General features: G+C 46.8%; 1 protein-coding gene across 3 annotated transcripts in view; it reads right to left on the bottom strand.

Moving 5' to 3' along the window:
* CEP170 (centrosomal protein 170) overlaps window positions 1–19,686 on the bottom strand; it is a 598,101-nt gene that overhangs the window by 191,139 nt on the left and 387,276 nt on the right. For all 3 annotated transcript variants that reach the window (XM_086926848.1, XM_086926849.1, XM_086926850.1), the window contains one exon: window positions 11,275–11,401. In XM_086926848.1, coding sequence (XP_086782974.1) covers window positions 11,275–11,401 — 127 coding nt within the window. The remainder of the gene's footprint in view (window positions 1–11,274; window positions 11,402–19,686) is intronic.

The following is a 19,686-nucleotide window of genomic DNA, read 5'->3' as shown; positions in this document are numbered from 1 at the left end:
GACAGCAGCTTGCTGCTTGGAGTGTACATCTACGCAGTAGTGTTTGGTAAATGTATGTATGGTGGTCCATGTGGCTGCTCTACATATGTCCTCTAGAGGAATATTACCCAGGAAAGCCATGGAGGACCCCAACTTGCGTGTGGAATGCGCTCTAGGGGGAACTGTTAATGTGCGCTTAGCTTTCTGATAACAGACCTGGATACATTTAACAATCCACCTGGCTATACCTGACTTGGAGATAGGGTTGCCTTTATGTTGTGGAGAGAATGCAACGAACAGCTGTTTAGTCTTTCGAAAGTCTTTTGTCCTGTCGATGTAATACAGGAGAGCTCTTTTGACATCTAAGGTGTGCAGTGCTCTGTCTGCCACTGAATCTGGGTTAGGAAAGAAAACTGGCAGTTCTATATTCTGGTGGAACTGCGAAACTACCTTTGGCATGAATTTAGGGTTGGTGCGAAGCACCACTCTATTCGCATGGATTTGCAGGTAGGGTTCCTGAATTGTGAGGGCTTGCAGTTTACTGACCCTCCGCAGCGATGTAATAGCTATTAGGAAGGCTACCTTCCAGGTGAGGAACTGTATTTCACAGGAATGGAGTGGCTCAAAGGGCGGCCCCATGAGTCTGGTGAGAACGATATTTAAGTTCCAGACTGGTGAAGGGGGGTGTCTGGGAGGGATTACTCTCTTAAGTCCTTCTAAAAAGGCTTTAATGGCAGGTACCCTGAAAACGGAAAGGTGCTGCCTGTTTTGAAGGTAAGCGGCTATGGCCGCCAGATGGATCCTGATGGAACTGTATGCCAGGTTGCATTGGTACAGATGCAATAAGTAACATATGATGTTTTGCGTAGATGCGTCCAACGGATTAATGTTATTGTTGTAGCAGTAAATAACAAACCGCTTCCATTTGGCTGCATAGCAGGCCATGGTAGTCGGTCGTCTTGCCTCCTTGATGATGTTCATGCACTCAGGAGGCAAGTTCAGGTATCCAAACTCTATGACCTCAGGAGCCAAATCGCAAGGTTCAACTGTTGGGGATCTGGGTGCTGAATGTCGCCATGGCTCTGAGTGAGGAGGCTGGGAGTGAGGCGCAGCCGTTGGTGAGGCACCACTGAAAGTTCCAGGAACGTGGTGTACCAAGCTTGCCGTGCCCACATTGGGGCAACCAGGATGAGTGTCATGGAGTGCTGTCGCAGTTTGCGCGCCACCAGAGGTATGAGGGGGGCTGGCGGAAAAGCGTACGCAAATCTGCCTGACCAGTTCATCCATATCGCATTGCCCTGAGACTGCGGGTGTGGGAACCTGGCGGCGAAGTTTGGGCATTTTGCGTTCTCGCTTGTGGCGAAGAGGTCGATGTCTGGATGACCCCACTGTTGGAAGTACGGATGGAGAACCGACGGGTGGATCTCCCACTCGTGCATCTGATGACTGTGCCTGCTGAGCAGGTCCGCCATTTGGTTGTCGACACCCGGGAGATGCTCCGCCATGAGGAAGATGTTCCTCTGAATGGCCCACTTCCACATGCTCTGGGCTAGGTGAGACAGCTGCGGGGAGTGCGTGCCTCCCTGCTTCTGGATGTAATACATGGCGGTCATGTTGTCCATCCGGACTAACACGACCTTGTTGCACAGGTGCAACTTGAATGCCTTCAGTGCCATGAAGATCGCCATCAGTTCCAACACATTGATATGCATCCTCTGCTGTTGTGCTGTCCATATTCCCTGCACTGTGTAGTGGAGGACATGCGCTCCCCAACCCTGGAGAGATGCGTCCGTCGTTAGCACTATCTGTGGGACAGGCTCTTGGAACGGTCGTCCCCTGCAAAGGTTTTGTGGGTTCCACCAATGCAGAGAGTTGTAAGCACGACCGGTCACCAACACTAGGTCTTTTAGATGGCCATGAGCCTGGTTCCACTGACGGGCTAAGCATTCTTGAAGGGGTCGCATGTGCAGCCTCGCGTGCGGGACTATGAATATGCAGGATGCCATCATGCCGATCAGTTGCATGAAAACCTGCGCTGGGAGGGATCGCTGAGGTTGGAACCTCCGGATGAGCGCTTGCATGCTGTTGACCCTGGCTGGGTTCGGCTGCACCGTGGCCGACTGGGTGTTTAGTGTTGCCCCCAGGTACTGTTGCACATGGGCTGGCTGCAGGTGAGACTTTGCGTAGTTGAGAGAGAACCCCAGACTGTGAAGGAGGTGAATGGTCCGCGACATGTCGCGGCCGCACTGCATGGCAGATTTGGCCTGCACGAGCCAGTCGTCCAGGTAGGGATACACGTGAACACCTTCCATGCGAAGGTGCGCTGCCACAGTCGCCAAGCACTTGGTGAAAACCCTGGGAGCAGTAGTGACCCCGAACGGCAGAACCTTGAATTGGTAATGCTGACTGTTGATTGTGAACCTGAGATATTTTTTGTGACTTGGGTGAATGGGAATGTGGAAATACGCATCCTTGAGGTCCAGGGTGGCTAGGAAGTCGCCCTGACGGAGCAGCGGCAGGACTTGTTGTAAGGTTAGCATGTGAAAGTGCTCCGAAAGGATGTATTGGTTGAGGGGTCTGAGGTCTAGAATGGGCCGCAGGGACACGTCCTTTTTTGGAATCAAGAAGTACAGGGAGTACACCCCTGCACCCCTTTCTTCGGCAGGCACGAGTTCTATGGCTCCTTTTTGCAGCATGGAGAGTACTTCTTGCTGCAATAAGAGCGAGTGCTCTGAGGACATAGGACGGTTTCTTGGGGGTATGTTGGGGGGGGTGGAGATTAGTTCTAGACAATAGCCGTAACGGATAAGTTGTCTCACCCACCTGTCTGTTGTGATGTTTTCCCAGAGTGGCAGGAACTGCTGGAGTCTCCCCCCGACAGGTGTTAGATGGTCGGGGGGCAGTGACAAGAAGTCACTGTTTGTTGGGAGTGGAGGACCTGGCGTTGTTATTGCCGCGGCCTCTCCCTTTGGCGCTGTTCCCACGGTATCCACCTCTGGTGTTTTTAGTGTAGGCAGATTGCCTGTTGCCCTTGGCGTACTGGGAATGCTGTGGAGCCTGTCCTCTTGTTGCTCCCCTGTTACCGGAGCGACGAAAGGAACTGCCCCGAAACTGCTGTGACTGGAGAGCTCCCATGGATTTCGCTGTCTCAGTGTCTTTTTTCATTTTCTCAAGTGTTGTGTCAACTTCGGGTCCAAACAGGAAGTCCGGATTAACCGGCTGATTGAGAAGAGTAGTTTGGATCTCGGATTTAAACCCTGAGATGCGCAGCCATGCATGGCGTCACAGCATCACGCTAGTATTGACTGCCCTCGCTGCAGTGTCTGCTGCATCCAGTGCGCATTTGATTGACGCATTGGAGATCAGTTTTCCCTCTTGTATAACCATTTCCGCTGTCTCTCTGTACATATCAGGCATGTGCTGCATTAATTGTTCTAGGGTGTCGTAGTGCGCCCTGTCGTAACTAGCCAACAGGGCCTGTGTATTGGCTATTCTCCAAATGTTAGCGGCTTGCGCTGCCACACGCTTCCCAGACGCTTCAAAGATTTTGGACTCTTTGTCCGGAGGGGGAGCGTCACCAGTTGATTGAGAGTTAGCCCTTTTGCGTGCATTAGCCACCACGAGGGAGTCCAAGGGGAGCTGGCCTTTGATATAGGTGGGGTCCACTGGAGCAGGCCTGTATTTCTTGTCGATCCGGGGATTGATAACCCTGGCTTTGGTTGGTTCCTTGAAAATGGCTGTGGCATGCTTGAGGACCCCCTTAAGCATGGGCAGAGTCTTGGTGGAGCGTTCAGATGTGGAGTAGGTGTCAAATAAGAAATCTTCATCCACTGGCTCAGCATGCATTTCGACGTCATGGTTGAGGGCTGCCCGCTCTATTAATGCATTGAATGCTGCAGTGTCCTCAGTTGGAGATGGTTTCACATTGTAGGACTGAGAGTCTGGAGCGGTATGGGGGTTATCAGGGTCATCGCCTTGATCTCCTGCTCCTGACCATTGATTTGAGACAACCTGATCAGTGTCAGTATTGTAAGAGAAGGCCATTTGGCCATAGTCCGCATTCAAGTCCTCCTCACTCTGTGTTGGAGAATGAACAGTATGGTGCGAGTATTCCTGAAGAGGTTCAACAAGAACCGGAGAGGTGGTGGAGACCATCTTCTTTTTGAGGGGAATCCTGTAACCTTCCAAAGGATGTTCAGGCGCGATCTTCCGCTTCTGGACAGTAAGCCTGCCCGACTCCGAGTCAATAAACAGTTTTGCCTGGTTGTCGTAAGAAGGCTCATGATAGACGACCTGTGCATGTAAGGACACTTTCGCCATCTTAGAAGCCTCGAGATGCTTTGGACGTGCCGTGGGCGGAAGGCCAAACTTAAGTGGCGTCGATTCCGCATGCTTCGAACCTGAAGCGCCTGTTTCGGGTTTCTTCGACGCTTGGGTAGGCCGCTCGCTTGACCGCGTCGAATCGAGCTCCCGGCGCGGTGCGCCTCCATCCTTGGACGTAGACGACAATTTTGGGGCGTCCTTGGCCGTGGCTTCGACCCTCTTCGCCAGCCCAGCCTTGAGTCCTGAGAGGGGTGGCTGGAGACCTTTTCCCAACGGAAGTCCTTTGCCCTTCTCGCCATGTTTGGTCGTCGACGCAGGCACTGACGCCGAGGCCTTCGAGGCGACGTTCTTGGTGGCCGAGCCCTGCTTCGAAGTCCCAGTCTTAGCGCCGACGGGTATCTTCGGCGTCGAAGGATCGTCGACAACCTTCGAGGTGGTCGTCGACGTCGAACCGACCACCATCTTGAGTAGTTTCGGTTTCGATTTCGGCTCCGTCTGTTTCGGTTTCGATTTCGCAGAATCGACCGATGGCTCCTTTGAAAGGGTCTTAGCCTGGCTATGTCGCGGGGCTGTAGACCGAGAGGATGGATCTTGGCTAAGGCCTTTCGGCGATGCCTCGACCGGAGCCGGAGAGGGCTGAATGTTAATGATAGGGCCCGGAACTGCGGGCAGACTCGGTTCTCCACCGGAGTCGTCATCAACGGCCGCAAGGGCCTGATCGTTGTCCCCTACCTCGACGACGTCTTGGTCGTGGACGAACTCCTGATCTGGCTCGTCCACCTCGAAATTGGAGTCCTGCTCCGACGCCGGTTCCGACATTTCTTCGGGAACGTCTTCTTCCGCCTCTTCCTCATCTTGGAAGAGTTCCTCGTCCCCGGCATCGAAGATGTTTGCAGGTGCTGGAGCCGACTGCTGGGCCGACTGCCTCGCTGCGCGTCGAAGTTTAATAGTCTTCTTTGAGCGGAACCTTGAGCAGGCGAAACATTTTGACTCGTCGTGGTCGGGGGACAAACAGGTATTGCACACTGGGTGCACATCTAAGTTCGAATATTTTGAATTACACACGGGGCACCGCTTAAACGGGGTCCGTTCCATCGTCGATGTAGTCTGGGCCTGTGTTGTCGAGAGAATCTTCTTTCGACGCCGATCGAAGAACCGAAAGGGCCAGGCACCGAACGATACAATACCGACGCTATGAAGGCCTTTTGGCCTTAGGAATAGAAAGAGTACAAGTTATTTAACTGGAGTTGAGATTAGACATCCGAACCCAATGGCGGAAAAAAACAATCTGGGGATGGAGAGGATGCCCATGCGCACTGTAGTCCAGGGGAGGAGCCACCTATCTCGTGATACTTCGAAGACTCTTCCAGGACAACAATGTGCAATCATCCGGACCCAACACTAGGCGGCGATCTATGCACAGATATGAATTCAGCAGCCCTCATGCCTCGAACATAAAACTTTACCCAACTCAAATATCCACGACCAGGGCTGTAAAAAAAGGAAGCAAAAGACCCGGAAGGGCCATATTAGAAGTGCATCAATGGTCATACCGATCTGAACAGACTTGAGGAAACTCAACCCCCGAAACAAGGCGTGTCCGTATAGAGCTGCAAAACAAGACATTGCCCACCACTTGTATCGGTGGCGTACAAATCATACATACTAAGTCCACTCAGGCAAAAAGGAGGGAAGCTCGCAGAATCAGGTACCCCCATCCACACAAATTAAATAAGGGAAGGAGGAGACAAGCTAAGGATCTGACCCCCCTAGATTAGCTTGAAACCTGCGTTAAGCCACATCCGCGGGGGTCCAAAGAGATTAGCCCTATCAAATGGCATGTCGATCAGGAACGACTGGACTGGACAGCTTCTGAAAATCCATACCCGGGGCCATGTGTGCCGGCGCAATGCTACAGCAGATTCCATGGCCTATCCAATGGAGTCAGTAGAATCCATTCCATACTTGATGAGCAGTCTGGCTGCAGGACGGCCATCTGAAGTCAACTGATGCAACTCACCCCTATAAGCTTCAGGAAACAAGGGTAAAAGTTGGCTCAAAAACTCCCACAAAGGAAGCATCCGAGAACACACACTGTATTAGTGGAGCGTAAAGCCGCACTAGTTGAGGAAAATATCCGCCTCACACAAGAATCCTGTACCCTGGACTCCTTATCAAGGGGGGGGATGAGGGAGGTCCCCCATTTCAGGGGACGGGGTAATGGTCTGGACCACGAAGCTGAGGTGGGTCGGCTGTCTAACAAGGCAATCGGGGTCCCCAGGGGCAGGGTGGTATGTGTGGGCAATGATGCTGTCCACTGGCACACTCGATTAAGGTTTTGCTCATGCCCCCAACAAAATGTCAGTAAGAGCCTCACAAAAAGGGAGGACCGACTCAATCCCCGATTTGCCAGAATGACGGACCTCAATAAGAGGATCTATAGCCTTTTCCACAGTAGGTAGTGTAAAATGCAAGACATCAGCCACTCTCCTCAAAACCTCTGTCAAAGAGGAACTGCCTATCGAGGCAAGGCCAGACGGTGATAAAAGGGAAGAAGGAGGGGACAAATCTAGCCCACTCGCTTCACCCAGCTCCGCAATCCAGCTGTCCAATCCAGAAGGGGCCACTGGCTGCTCCAAGGGGGTCATCTCCTCACAACCTTCCCTTAACAGGCCTTGTGGATCCTCCCAAGAAATGACCGGAGCCACTAACATCTTCATAAACTATGTCGAGCGGAGTAGAGACGATGTCCAACTGCGTCAACACCGACGGAGATTTCTGTGTGATGTCGACGGAGACTGGGAACATTACAGTTGATCACGGGGTGAAGAGCGATGCTCCTGGGAACAACCTCTGGGCCGAGAGGAAGACCGACAACGTGAGGTGGAAGTCCTCGACAACCACGCCATCAGAAGCTTCATGTGTTGTTCCCCCAGAGCTTTTGGCTTCATCCATTAACAGGCATCACACTCAGTGGCATTGCGGTGCTCGCTCAGGCACCACAAACAGATAAGAGTGTGGGTCCGTACCAGACATTGTGCGAGCACAGGACCCACAAGACTTGAACCCAGAGGGCATAGATCACACTGTTCCAGCCGAAAAAAGATTGTCACCGCCAGCCACAGATATGCTTCTCTGGATCAGCATTGCAACACGGAAATGAAGAAACTTAAGTCGGCGTGCCGGAGGGGACTAATATGGCTCTATTGACGCCTTCCCCCAGCGTGCAGAGATACTGCTGAAAAATGTACGGATCCAGACTGGAGCCTGGGGAGAATTCAAAAGTTAAGGAAAATGCAGCTAGATGTCTCATAATAAAAATAAAAACGAAAGAAATCTCTCAAAAGATCAGATTGGATCTAAAAATGGTTTAGGCAGTACCTTTCACAAGAATTGGGCAGCACAAGAGTCACTTTGACCATGGAGTGAAATACTCCACAGAGCTAATGCACAAGGTAATGAGGTCAGCATAAAACTATTTTCCATTCCAGTCCACAGACACCAGGACAAAAACAAGCAAAAAGAAAGTTATCAAAAAATAAAATCCTTCTCAGAAGAGAAGTGGTTACAATGCAATGAGTAATATGTGCAAAGTTCAATAGGCATTAGAAGAAATGGTGAATTACTTAGTCCTGCATGAAAAAGTTACTTACCTTCAGTAATGTTCTTTCTGATGGATACTTTCTCTATTCACAGGTTCCTCGCCGAATTCCCACAGGCACACCACAGGGTATGGAACCGTTTCCAGTGTGGCCTGTACATTTAGCTGCCACCACTGTGTGATTAAGTCAATTACTAAGCGAAACAAAAGGGAATGATGGACGGAGCGTTTGAGCAAATCAAACACTCACCCCCAGTCAACTTATCTGGGTTTAATCCATCACCATTCTTTAGCTCACTCAGCCACCCCAGTTCAGACATGGCCATATGCAAATCAGTCTGACCCTGTGCCTCATGGGAACAGTCCAGCCCGAACTGCCAAGCCATGTCTTCCCTGGACCGGAAACAAGCATCCTGGGACCGGTTTTGGATTCATAATCCTCATCAGCCAGGCTATCTTGAATCCAGTGGCCAAGTGAGCAAGGGACTCACGTCTGAGCATACCCTGCCAACTTAGGGCGAACCAAGCGAAACAAAAGGGGATGATGAACGGAGCGTTTGAGCAAATCAAACACTCACCCCCAGTCAACTGATCTGGGTTTAATCCATCACCATTCTTTAGCTCACTCAGCCACCCCAGTTCAGACATGGCCATATGCAAATCAGTCTGACCCTGTGCCTCATGGGAACAGTCCAGCCCGAATTGCCAAGCCATGTCTTCCCTGGACCAATTACTAAAACATTCCACACCCTTAAAGGCAGAGCATCAGTAACAGATTGCAAACTGTGACAATAAACAAACTATATCAACGAATATTTCTAAAACCTAGAAATACACTCAATAGAACGAGGAGGAGGAAGGGTGGCAAGGAGTCTGCAGTAGAAAGAGTATCCACCAGAAAGAGTGTTAATGAAGGTACATAACTTGTTCATCTTATAAAAACTTCTAGCTGCAGATTCCTCCCCTTCGCCATAGATATCAAATCAGTGCCTACCAAAAGCTATAGGGTCCGAGGAGTGGACGTCACACCAGGAAACTCTGCAAGACCAAGCAGGCAAAATGGCCCTTGATGCAGACCTGTGAATCGAGGTAGGAATGCCTGGTGAACGTGTGAACAAACAACCTTCTAGTCGTCTGGCAGATGTGCAGCAGTCCAGCACTCCTAAGCCCAAAGTGGCGGACTAAGCTCTAGTAGAATGAGCTTAAACACCTTGAGGAGGCCTCTTCTTGGTCAAGGCATAGCACATTTTAATGCAGAGAACAATCCACCTGAATAAGGTCCATTTCTGGCCTGCCCATCTTCGCACCAGATAACCCGTCCACAAACAGCGGGTCTTCCATTTGGTGCTCCTTAGTTGAAGAGAGCTAAGGGCTCTTTTAGAGTCCAACCCTCAAAGCCTCTCTTTTTCCTTAGAGGGATGTGACAGACAGAACAAAGCGGGGAGCATAAAAGAAGACTGCGTCACACATAAGAATGACACCAGCTTTGGTAGAAAGAATGATCTAGTCCGAAGCACCAACTTCTCTAGAAAGAAGGTGGTATTTGGTGGTTGTACTGAGAGCGCCTGCGGAAGCAATTGCAATTAGTTTTAAGGTTCTGAGGTCTCAATGAACAGCTGTAAATAGACTTAAAAGGTTGTACAGTGGCACAACAAAAGGCGCAGGAGCCACATATATAAGCCCTAACAAAATTAATCATCACAACTGGTGACTTAAACAGGAAGAACTGACCAGGGAAATGTAAAATGGCTGACAAATACATTTTAAAAGTGCCCAAGGCAAGGCCTTGCTGGCCCAATGATACAACAAACAGAAGTATGTCAGAAAGGCTAGCCTACAATGGATCGCCTTGATAGTCTTCGTACCAGGACATAAATTGCCTAACGTCCAGAGAACATCGACTCTACGGACAGATAGTGCCTCCCTACAGTAACATGGACCAGGTCAAAACCACTCAACTGCCTCCGTTTGATCTCCCTACTTGGAAGTGTAGGTTGTGCAGTTTCAGATGAAAACCCTGCCCTGTTGCTGGTAGAGCAAGGTATCCGACAGAGGTAGACGGATGAGGAGCACCACACTCTCCAAGCCAGTCTAGGGCTACCAGAATGATCTGATACCATCTCTTCTGACATTTTTCAGAACTCAATGACGTTGCGACAAAACTGTGAAAGTGTAGAGGAGACCAGAGTCCAACTGAAGGTAAAACGTGTCTTCCAGGGAGCCTTGAGGTGGAAAATGCTCAACAGTGATTGTTCCTTGATTAAAGGTAGAAAGGCAACGGAGATAGCCTGCTGGCACGCAGTTCCTGAAGAATGGTGTGGGGCAGCTGCCTCAACAGAGATCAGAGGCTCTCATCTTCACCGCAGCCAGTTGACCTCCCCAGCCCAGAGTCAATGCATTAGTCACCAACATGATTTATTCTCCTCTGCCTCAGACCAAAGATTTGGAAGTGCTCTTCCAGGTTCAGACCAGCAGGTCCCCTGTAGTTCCAGGGACATGCATGACAGCATGCCAGTGAAAAGTATGATGGCAGCTGGAGCTCTGCCTGAAGGGTGTAGGGGACGCTCGCTCCTGCACACTGGTCTTCTGGAAGCTGTACCTTGCAGTTTAGGACCTTAAGTAGTGAGCAAGAGCAACTAAGAGAAAAGGGCAGAGAAGTCTAATTCTCCTGAAATGTGTGACCTGGGTTTACCATAGGAGCACTTGGAGTTTAGGAGAATCTGAATGCGCCATCCTGCAAGTAAGATGACCCTGCATCTATTTTCCAAAACATGTGGTATGCTAAGTAAAAGGTGAAAGCGGATGAAATAAATACAAAGCATCCCTTTTAAGGGCTTCTGTTAAAAAAAAAACAGTTACGGGCACATTGTTCTTGTTGCTCCCAACTGCCTACCCGATTTTGTGTGTGCTCTTCTAAATGGCAATCTGGACTCATAGTAGGGAGCGCATTGCCTTCCTAGATCCTTTTCTATTATTCAGAACTTGAATCACGTACAAAGGTACGGCAGTGCTTTCTAGTAAAAGATGTGAATGACTAAAGAATGAAAGCTTTACATTAACATTCCAGTGCACCAGTATGTTTGTGCAAATCCTGCATGCGCAAGACACAATTACTGATTTAGCAGTAGGGATAAATAATGCATAACCGACCTTTGAAACCAACAGATCTATTACCGGCTATGGTTTCAGATGAAGGTTATTTTAGGTCCTGCTTGCTCCATCAAATATTGAATCCTGCTAATAGAATTTGTAAGCCAACTCTGTGGTTACAAATTCTTCATTACCTTTGTTGTGTTTAAAAGAAGAGGTAACAGCTAAAATAATGATTTTAATGACCCCAAAACATAAGTGAATGATTACAGGTTAACTACCATTTTCTAGGGAAGTCGGCATACGGAACTCCATTCTGTCATCATCCTCTTCATGACTGGTATGGTTAGCAGCCAAACTGGCCCACTGCGACACCCAACGTTTACTGCCAGAAGTTGCAGAACTTTCCTACAAGAAACAAAAACAGGTGTTTTCAGAAGAAAGTAAACTTGACAACATACAAATGTAAAATAGTGCTATGTTAAAACCATTGCCAATGACCCTTATACACCTGGTATTCAAACCCCAAATTATGCCCAAATCCCTTTTTCATCTACTTGCACTTTTGCCTTCGATTAAATGATGAAGTATGATTGTGATAACCAAAACGCTTTTGGCTAAAAAATTTTAACTGGATCTAACTTTTTTTGTATGGGGACCTACTAAAGGATGTACTTACACAAGAATGTTTTTTTCTTCCTTACCTAAGTATCCTGATATTTTCTCCTGAACGGGGTCCCTCCCTGTTGTAATCAATAACTGGTAAAATCACATAACTCCAAGATTACAAAGAAACAGCCTTCAAAAAACCTAATATGTCTGGCTTTTTACTATATACATGTGGAATGGCATAACAGTACACAGTGTTTTTTAAGAGGGGACTTACACTAGTTGGACTCTCACCAGAGAGAGCAACAAATTGAGGCATGGTGCTGAAACGTCTTCTGGTTGCTGCCAGGTAACAGGGGAAACGAGCAGGCAGGGTAAGAGGCAGTTGAGAATGCTTATAAGGCACATAATATAGTTCCTTCATCAGCTTAAGGCCTTTAAACAGGTGTCACCACGTGCAGGGACCCATTCTTTTGCCACACAATGCAAGACCCGCTTTTGCGTAGGGAGATGCATAAAACCACTAATGACATGTAGTAATTCCCTCAAACACCTACGAAAAAAGATACACTCATCTTTGTTAAAATGTAACAGTCATTTAGCCCTCCTGAGACCTTTTTGTGCACTGCGGTTCCTCTGGTTCAGAGCACCCCACCTACGTTTGCTCACTGTACCCTGCAGATGCTGAACAGATGTTCAATGATTATAGAAGACTCCTAGCTCCTTGTGAGGATGCCTTTCCCTATGGAAGAACGCCTTAATCTCTTGGGTGTTATTAACGTGACCTCAAGATCAATAATGCTCAAAACTGGGTGCTATTGATGGGGAGGTCACATCAAAAAGCCTGGCACTAGAGCAGATGTTGTGCAGTTCCGGTGCCCTGCTCCCTTAACGCAACCCTGGGTCGGAGCAGGAGATTCTCTCGCCCCAGGTGGGTGGGACAGTCCTGTAACCAACACTATTGCATCACAATGATGCAATCATGCCTGTTGCAGGACGAGAAAGCTTCCTGGCTTCACTGCGAGCACAGAGGGGCTACAAACAGACCCTTAGCCTGACCAGGAAGGGAACTATGCCAAAAGAGAATTATTGCTGGAAAGCTGAGAAACTGTGTTCCAGGAATACCTCTCATAAGAACCAGCCAGTCACATTAGAATGCTATTACCTGGCAGTTCCACTAGACAACACCAATTTTCTAACTGAGAGAGCAGCCCTTGGGGAAGGGCCCGCACTCCACACATGCCCTGGAATTTTCAGACTTTCTGACCACGAGAAATGGAAGGGGAGGTTTAAAACTAACACATTTTTCTTACTTAAATAGCCACATAAAACCTTCCTTACGTCCACTGGGTGTATAGAACGTTCAGCTGGAGTATATGGATTGCTTGGGAAAAAAGGACTGGAAGTGTGATGTTTTATCGAATGTGAAATTCTGAAACCATATTAAGAAGAAAGGAAAGATGGGTTCTCATCACTAGTACATCCACAGTCCCAAAGTTAGTCCGTCCGTATGTCCGGCCAAACTCCAATTGAAGTTTGGCCGGACATACGGACTAACGGTGTCCCACATACAGGCATTATCATACCTCTGAAAACGCCAACGGTCTCCAGCGCAATATACTGGAGAAAATTACTAATGAGCCTCCATACTTCATGACATACACTGATGAAATTATAAGCCCTGATGAAGTTCCCCTAGAGGGAATGAAACGCTTTGGCTGAGCGTTGTTTGCTATTTGATCTTTTGAAAAAGTATTTGAAATAAAGGATTTTTTTGATACTACACTAAGTCTACTGGACTTCATTGCCTGACGCAACCCCACTTGTATTTATGGGTTCTCATCCCTACCCTTTTTGTAAGGCAGTTGGTTTGAGGTTTAACAGCAGAAACACACTCGGGGTGCTAAAGTAATAGCAACTAAAATGCTGTCTCCGAGGACAGACATTGCAATGAAGCCTTGTGGATAGGTTCAAATGGAGGAATCCTTAAATTTGAAAGTACTAAATTTACCTTCCAAAAAGGTGAAGGTGTTTTAAAAAGAGGAAAGATTTTCTTGATGCTTTCCAGGATGCCTTTAACAACAGTATTATACTTAAAGAAAGCTGATCAGGACATTTTCTGTGAACATATTTCCAGCAAGATTCACTTTGAGGAGAACTGTAACTTAGAATGAGCAAGATGTAGCAAGTATAGAAGGATTACTTTCTCTGAAACATGTTGCTGCTGGCACCACAAGAAGCATCTTTTCCATTTACAGGGGTAAGCAGTCCTAGTTGAAGGCCGCTGTGCCTCCTTTTTTGTAATGCCAATGTATGAATGAGGCTAGCTTAAATGACCATACTGACTAATTTCTGGAGCCATCCTGCCAAACTTAACAACATGTAGTTCAGGTAGAAGAGCCGGCCTTGTAATCTAAAAAGCAGGTTCAGTTTGATGTTGGTGTTATTTCGCTCATGAAACTGGTCTCTAGTTTTCTAAATTGGTTTATGAATGTTACTGGGCTCTTTACTTTAATCTGTGGTACTGCTTGAATCTAGAATGCACACTTCACTAAGGATTGCCTGCTGCTTGTGCCCTAACTACTAGCTTTTGACCTAACTACCAGGCGTTGAACATAGAGTCATTGTTTTGACCTAATTAGAGTGGAATTATGAAGTTGATAGGGGTACCACCCTCCTAAATTATTAACTCCATTCCTGGCATTCTCCTTTGAGTGAATGGTCCTCTAGACATTGCTGTAGGGGTCTTATGTAGAGTCTTGCTTTTGGATCTATCACATGGCATAATGGGCAAGAACATACAAGACACACAATAGCCCTAATGTAAAATAAAAGGGAATACAACTACTTTAGTTCCTTTTCCAACATGGTTGACACACTACTGCCGGTGAAGGCTCTATTTGCATACTGCACGATATGCCTGCTGGAAAACAAGTTAAAGGAGATATGTTACTCCTAACTGGACTTGACATTTTTCAACAGTTTCTGCCCTGAATCCAAAGGGAAAGCCTCCTCTTGCAGAGCACCACTAACGCAATAGCAGTTAGAAAACCTAAATCCCATCCAAACTCCAACTCCCCTCAGATCTTAAGTTAAAACGTGAATTTTCTGATGCCACGAAGAGTGAGTTAGGAAAAGTGTGACAAAGCTGGAATGAAAACCTTATGAATAAACAATAACTATTGAGTATTTTGAACACACTCAGCACTTGTGTTTTGCAGGACGTTTCAGTCATTTTTAAAGCGCAAAATTACAGAGCTACCCACTGGATGCTAGATGCTTATCCTGTTGCATTCACAGGGGTCTTACCACTCAAAAGTCGTTTATCTTCTATTTTGTTTATGACTGTATTGTATTGTCTTTGCATTTATATAGCGCTTACTAACCCTGACGAGGCATTATAGTGCTTTTTCAGCGAGTAGCACGCTACTCCAGAATCCATAAAGGATTAGTGTTAAAATAGTGCAGTGAAATATGCAAGTAATTTGAGTAGTGGAGAGCGTAGTCAGTTATTTGGATTCAGAAGGATAGCTGAGGGGTAGAAGAGGGTAAAAAGGTTTCCATTTATGTAGCGCTTCTTGCCGCTGATAGGGTGTTAAGCGCTTTTTTGGCGAGCATCATGCTATTCCGGAACCCATAAAGGATTAGTGTTGAATTAGTATAGTGAAATATGAAAGTAATTTGAGTGGTGGATAGGTTAGTCAGTTATTTGGATTCAGAAGGATAGTGGAGGGGTAGAAGAGGGAAAAAGGTTTGCATTTATATAGTGCGTGTTACCCCTGATGGGGTGTTGAGGCACTGTTTTTGGCAAGTAGCACGCTACTCCTGAACCCATAAAGAAATAGTGTTGAATTAGTAAAGTGAAATATGAAAGTAACTTGAGTGGTGGATATTAGTCAGTTATTTGGATTGAGAAGGATAGCGGACGGATAAAAGAGGGAAAAAAGGTCTGCCTTTATATAGCGCTTGTTGCCTCTGATGAGGGGTGTTGTGCTGCTTGTTTGGCAAGTAGCACGCTACTCTGGGACCCATAGAGGATTAGTGGCGAATTAGTATAGTCAAATATGAAATTTGAGAAGTGGACATGTTAATCTCTTATTTTGATTGAAAAGGATAGTGGAGGGTTAGAAGAGTGAAGGATTTAGTTTTTTTTTTTTTGGGAGGTCATAGTGGTAGGAGGAGGCTTGTGATGAGTAAAAAGGGATGTGGAGGGGAAGAGCCAGAGGGAAGAGTTTAGAAAGGCTTATTTTGGGGATCAGTATAGAAAAAAGAGGTGTCAAATGATGCAAAGAGGGGTAGAGTAAGGGAGAGTCTAGAAAGGGTTATTTTGGGGATCACAGAAGCGATATGGGGTTTGGGATGGTGACAGAGTGGATTTAGAAGATATATTGATAGAGGTATATGGTGAGAAATAGGGTAGTGCATTGGAAAAAGAAGTAGAAAGAGGTTTGAGATGTGTCAGAGTTGAGGTAGAAGATATATTGAGAGAGGTATAGAGTGAGAATAGGTTAGTGCATTGAATATGCTGAATTAGAAGAAAGTAATAAATATATAGACTCATAAGTACATTGAAAGTATATGGATGCATAGAGGAAGGTGTATATGTAGATTAAAGATACTGATAGAGGTATAGGGTGAGAAATAGTGTAGTGCATTGCAAAGAGTAGTAGATAAAGGTTTGAGATGAGTCGGAGAGTTAAGGTAGAGGATTTACTGAGAGAGGTACAGGGTGAGAAATAGGGTATCACATTGTATGCTTTTTTCAGGAGAAAGGAAATAAAAATATAGATCCACATACACTGAAAGTGTATAGGTGCATAAAGTAGGTAAGTATATGTAGCTTAAAGATGCATTAGATAAACTCTGGTTTTCAAGTGTTGTACTTCAATTTCCCTTTTAAAAAAAAAATTATTCAACATGTTTATACAAAGCAATACACATATATAGGTACATATCTATAATACAATTAAATGCTTATATACAGAGTGATATGTTGTGTATTTCTGTTTGTGTATGGTACTTATGTGGGGAAGAGCCAATTCTTTAGTAGTTTCTGAAGATAAGGTGGTTGTCTGTGGATCTTAGGTTGGGGGGTAAAGAGTTCCATAGTTAGGCTGCTTGAAAAGAAGAGGATAAGCCACCCATGGATTTTTTCTTGTATCTTGGGATTTTGAGGCGAGGTGCCACTCTAGATTGGAGGTTTCTTTGTTGAATGTGTTTGGTGATTTTATTCCTGATGAAGAGCGGCCCCATTCCATGTATCGCTTAGAGATTGATACAAAGCAGCTTGAAAGTGGATCTTCTGGCAACCAAAAACCAATGCAGGGCTTTCAAGGCAGGGGAGACGTGGTCTCGAAGATTGATATGCAAGAGTAGTCTGGCTGCTGAGTTCTGAATCCGTTGTAGGATTGAACAGGGTCACAGAAGTATTTGAAAAGAAAACCCACCGAAGTACTACCATCAAGGACAGGAACAGAAAAAGTCACAGAATACTACTGCCAGATGTATGGCAACTAGCACAAATGTATTAACCATACATTGAGGATATTGAAACCTACAGCACAAAGGCCATCTTTAAGCTCAACCATTTGCCATAAAATGTTCATGTTTCAGTTAATCTAAGAGTATGCCCTCTCTGTCTGAAGGCATACACTTTTTGACCAGGTGGTGTGCCCACATCAAGCGATCCAGCACAAATGTCCAAGGTCCTTAGTCACTGAACACATCCAGTTGCTGCTATTTAAAAAGAGCACTGTAAACAGCAATCCTTTGGAAATGAAACTAACAGAACTAAGAAAAGCTGTTGAACGTGTTAAAACAAAAGAGCTAAGACATCTGCCGAAATCAACAATGCAACAGTAAGGCGGCATTTGAAAGCCAAGTAGAAACATCCCACTCTGCAATTTTCAATAAACAGTGGAAGCTGGTGGAATTGTTAAGGTTTTGTTTTCAAACAGAAGCAAGGATGTAAACCCACATTAAACACTTGTCTCAATTCCATGCTCATTTACATTAAACACGTGTCTCAATCCCAATGCTCAATCAGTGAATAATTATGAAGACAGACCGTTCAAATGCCCGTTCCGACTGACCCACAAAGCCCAATTCAGCTAATGAACAAGTTACTTACCTTCAGTAACGCCTTACCTGGTGGAAACTATCTAGCAGCAGATTCCTTACTTTAGAATTATCCTTAGGCGTCATACTGGATCTGGAAACATTTTCGTGAGCAGAACGCCTGTGCGCGCTTAAGTGGTGGTGTTCGGCTCAACGTGGCATTGTTCGCGCTGGTAGTGATGTGCGTGGTACTGGTATAGTCACCACCACGGCGCGCTGACATGAGTTTCTTGTCTTAAGTTTCCACGCCAGATGCGTGGAACCACAAAGAAATCTGACCACTGGTGTGTGAAAACTAGGGCTCTGATAGGGGGGAAAAACCCAAGTCTATAAATTTGTTTGCAGAACAGGGAGGATGGATGGGACGGTAAGGAATCCGCAGCTAGATAGATTATCTAGCAGATAGAAGTTAATGAAGAAAATTAACTTGTCAACCTGTTTTTCTGCACACCATACCACAATCTTGCACAAATGGTTGGCTTATACCAGCTTGGATGAGGGATGCCTGGCGGCCAAGAGGACATTACAGACTTCAGGAGGGAGGTCCAAAGATGTCAACTGTTACTGCTCTATCCCCATGAATGAAGGGAGAGCGTTGACATGTTTGGGTGGAGAACCCTCCCCTGCTCCTGGGACAGAAGATTTTCCCAAAGGGAAAACCTGATCAGCGGAACAATGCCATTCTCAACAGTTTGGGATACCAGGCTCTCCAAGCCCAGTCCATAGCAATGAGGATGACTTGGGCCCGGTCACTCCTGATCGTCTTGAGAACTCTGGACAGAAGTGATATGCGCAGAAAGGCATAAAGGAGACCTGAGCTCCACTCGAGTTGAAAATGGGCTCCGAGCAAGAGCTGCGTTGGAAACACCAGTGTGCAGAACTGTTGACATTGCGCGTTCTTGGCAGTGGTTTACAGCTCTAACCAAGGTCCTCCCCACTGCTGAAAGAGACCTTACACCTCCTCCGGATGGACATACCATGCATGATCCACTAGGCCCTTTGGACGAATTTGTTTGCTCTGGCGTTACGAGATCCTGCCAGGTGTTGAACAGCCAGGTAAACGCCCTAGCCATGTCCAGAGACGCAGGGCCTCTTGACAAAGGTTCAATGACCCCACCTGCTCTTTTTTTTCATTACCACATGGATATGGTGTTATCCATGAACACCTGCACTCGCCTTCCATTGAGTAAGGGTAAAAGGAGTTCAATGCTAATCTAATTGCTCGGAGCTCTAACAGGTTTATGTGGAGTCTGGAATTCGCCAGAGACCAGAGTACTCCGATTTCCACCTCTCCCAGATGGCCACTCCAGCCTAGGAGTGTCACATCTATTACTGCTGTTAGCTCTGGTTGTGGAAGAGAGGGGGGTCTGCCGCTGACCCAATTGTAGTTTGTTAACCATCACTGAAGATCTTTTGCAGTGCCATCTGAGATCTGGACCATGTCTGAGAGATTCCCCTGACGCTGCGCCCACTGGAATTTCACGTCCTATTGCAGAGCCCTCATATGACAGCAGGCATGTGTCACAAGCAGGATGCAAGAGGCCAGAGGCTCAGAGTCGGGCTCACGAAATCTAGGCTAGAGGCTGAAACATAAGTAACATAACCTGAATATCCTGGACTGCCATTCTGGAGAATAGGCCCGAAACTGCACTGTGTCCAGAACAGCTCCAATCAAAGGGAGAATCTGAGACGGGGTCAGGTATGATCTGGCACATTGATGGTGAACCCCAGTGACTGCATGAGGCCCGCCGTAGTATAAAGGTGCACAAGAGTGTCTGGTCCAAGCCCGCCTTTAACAGGTAGTAGTCGTCATAGGGGAAAAGTTGCACCCCTGTTCCCAGCAGATGAGCTGCAACCACTGCCATCTACTTTGTAAACACCTGAGGGGTGCCGGTAAGGCCAAAGGGGAGCATGGGAGACAAAGTTCTCGTGACCTGCCGTGAACCGCAGTTAATGTCTGTGGGCAG

The sequence above is a fragment of the Lissotriton vulgaris genome, chromosome 6 (assembly GCF_964263255.1).
Source record: "Lissotriton vulgaris chromosome 6, aLisVul1.2, whole genome shotgun sequence".
NCBI classification, from domain to species: Eukaryota; Metazoa; Chordata; class Amphibia; order Caudata; family Salamandridae; genus Lissotriton; species Lissotriton vulgaris.
The sequence above is the reverse complement of the archived record's forward strand: the minus strand, read 5'-3'. Positions and strand labels throughout refer to the sequence as shown.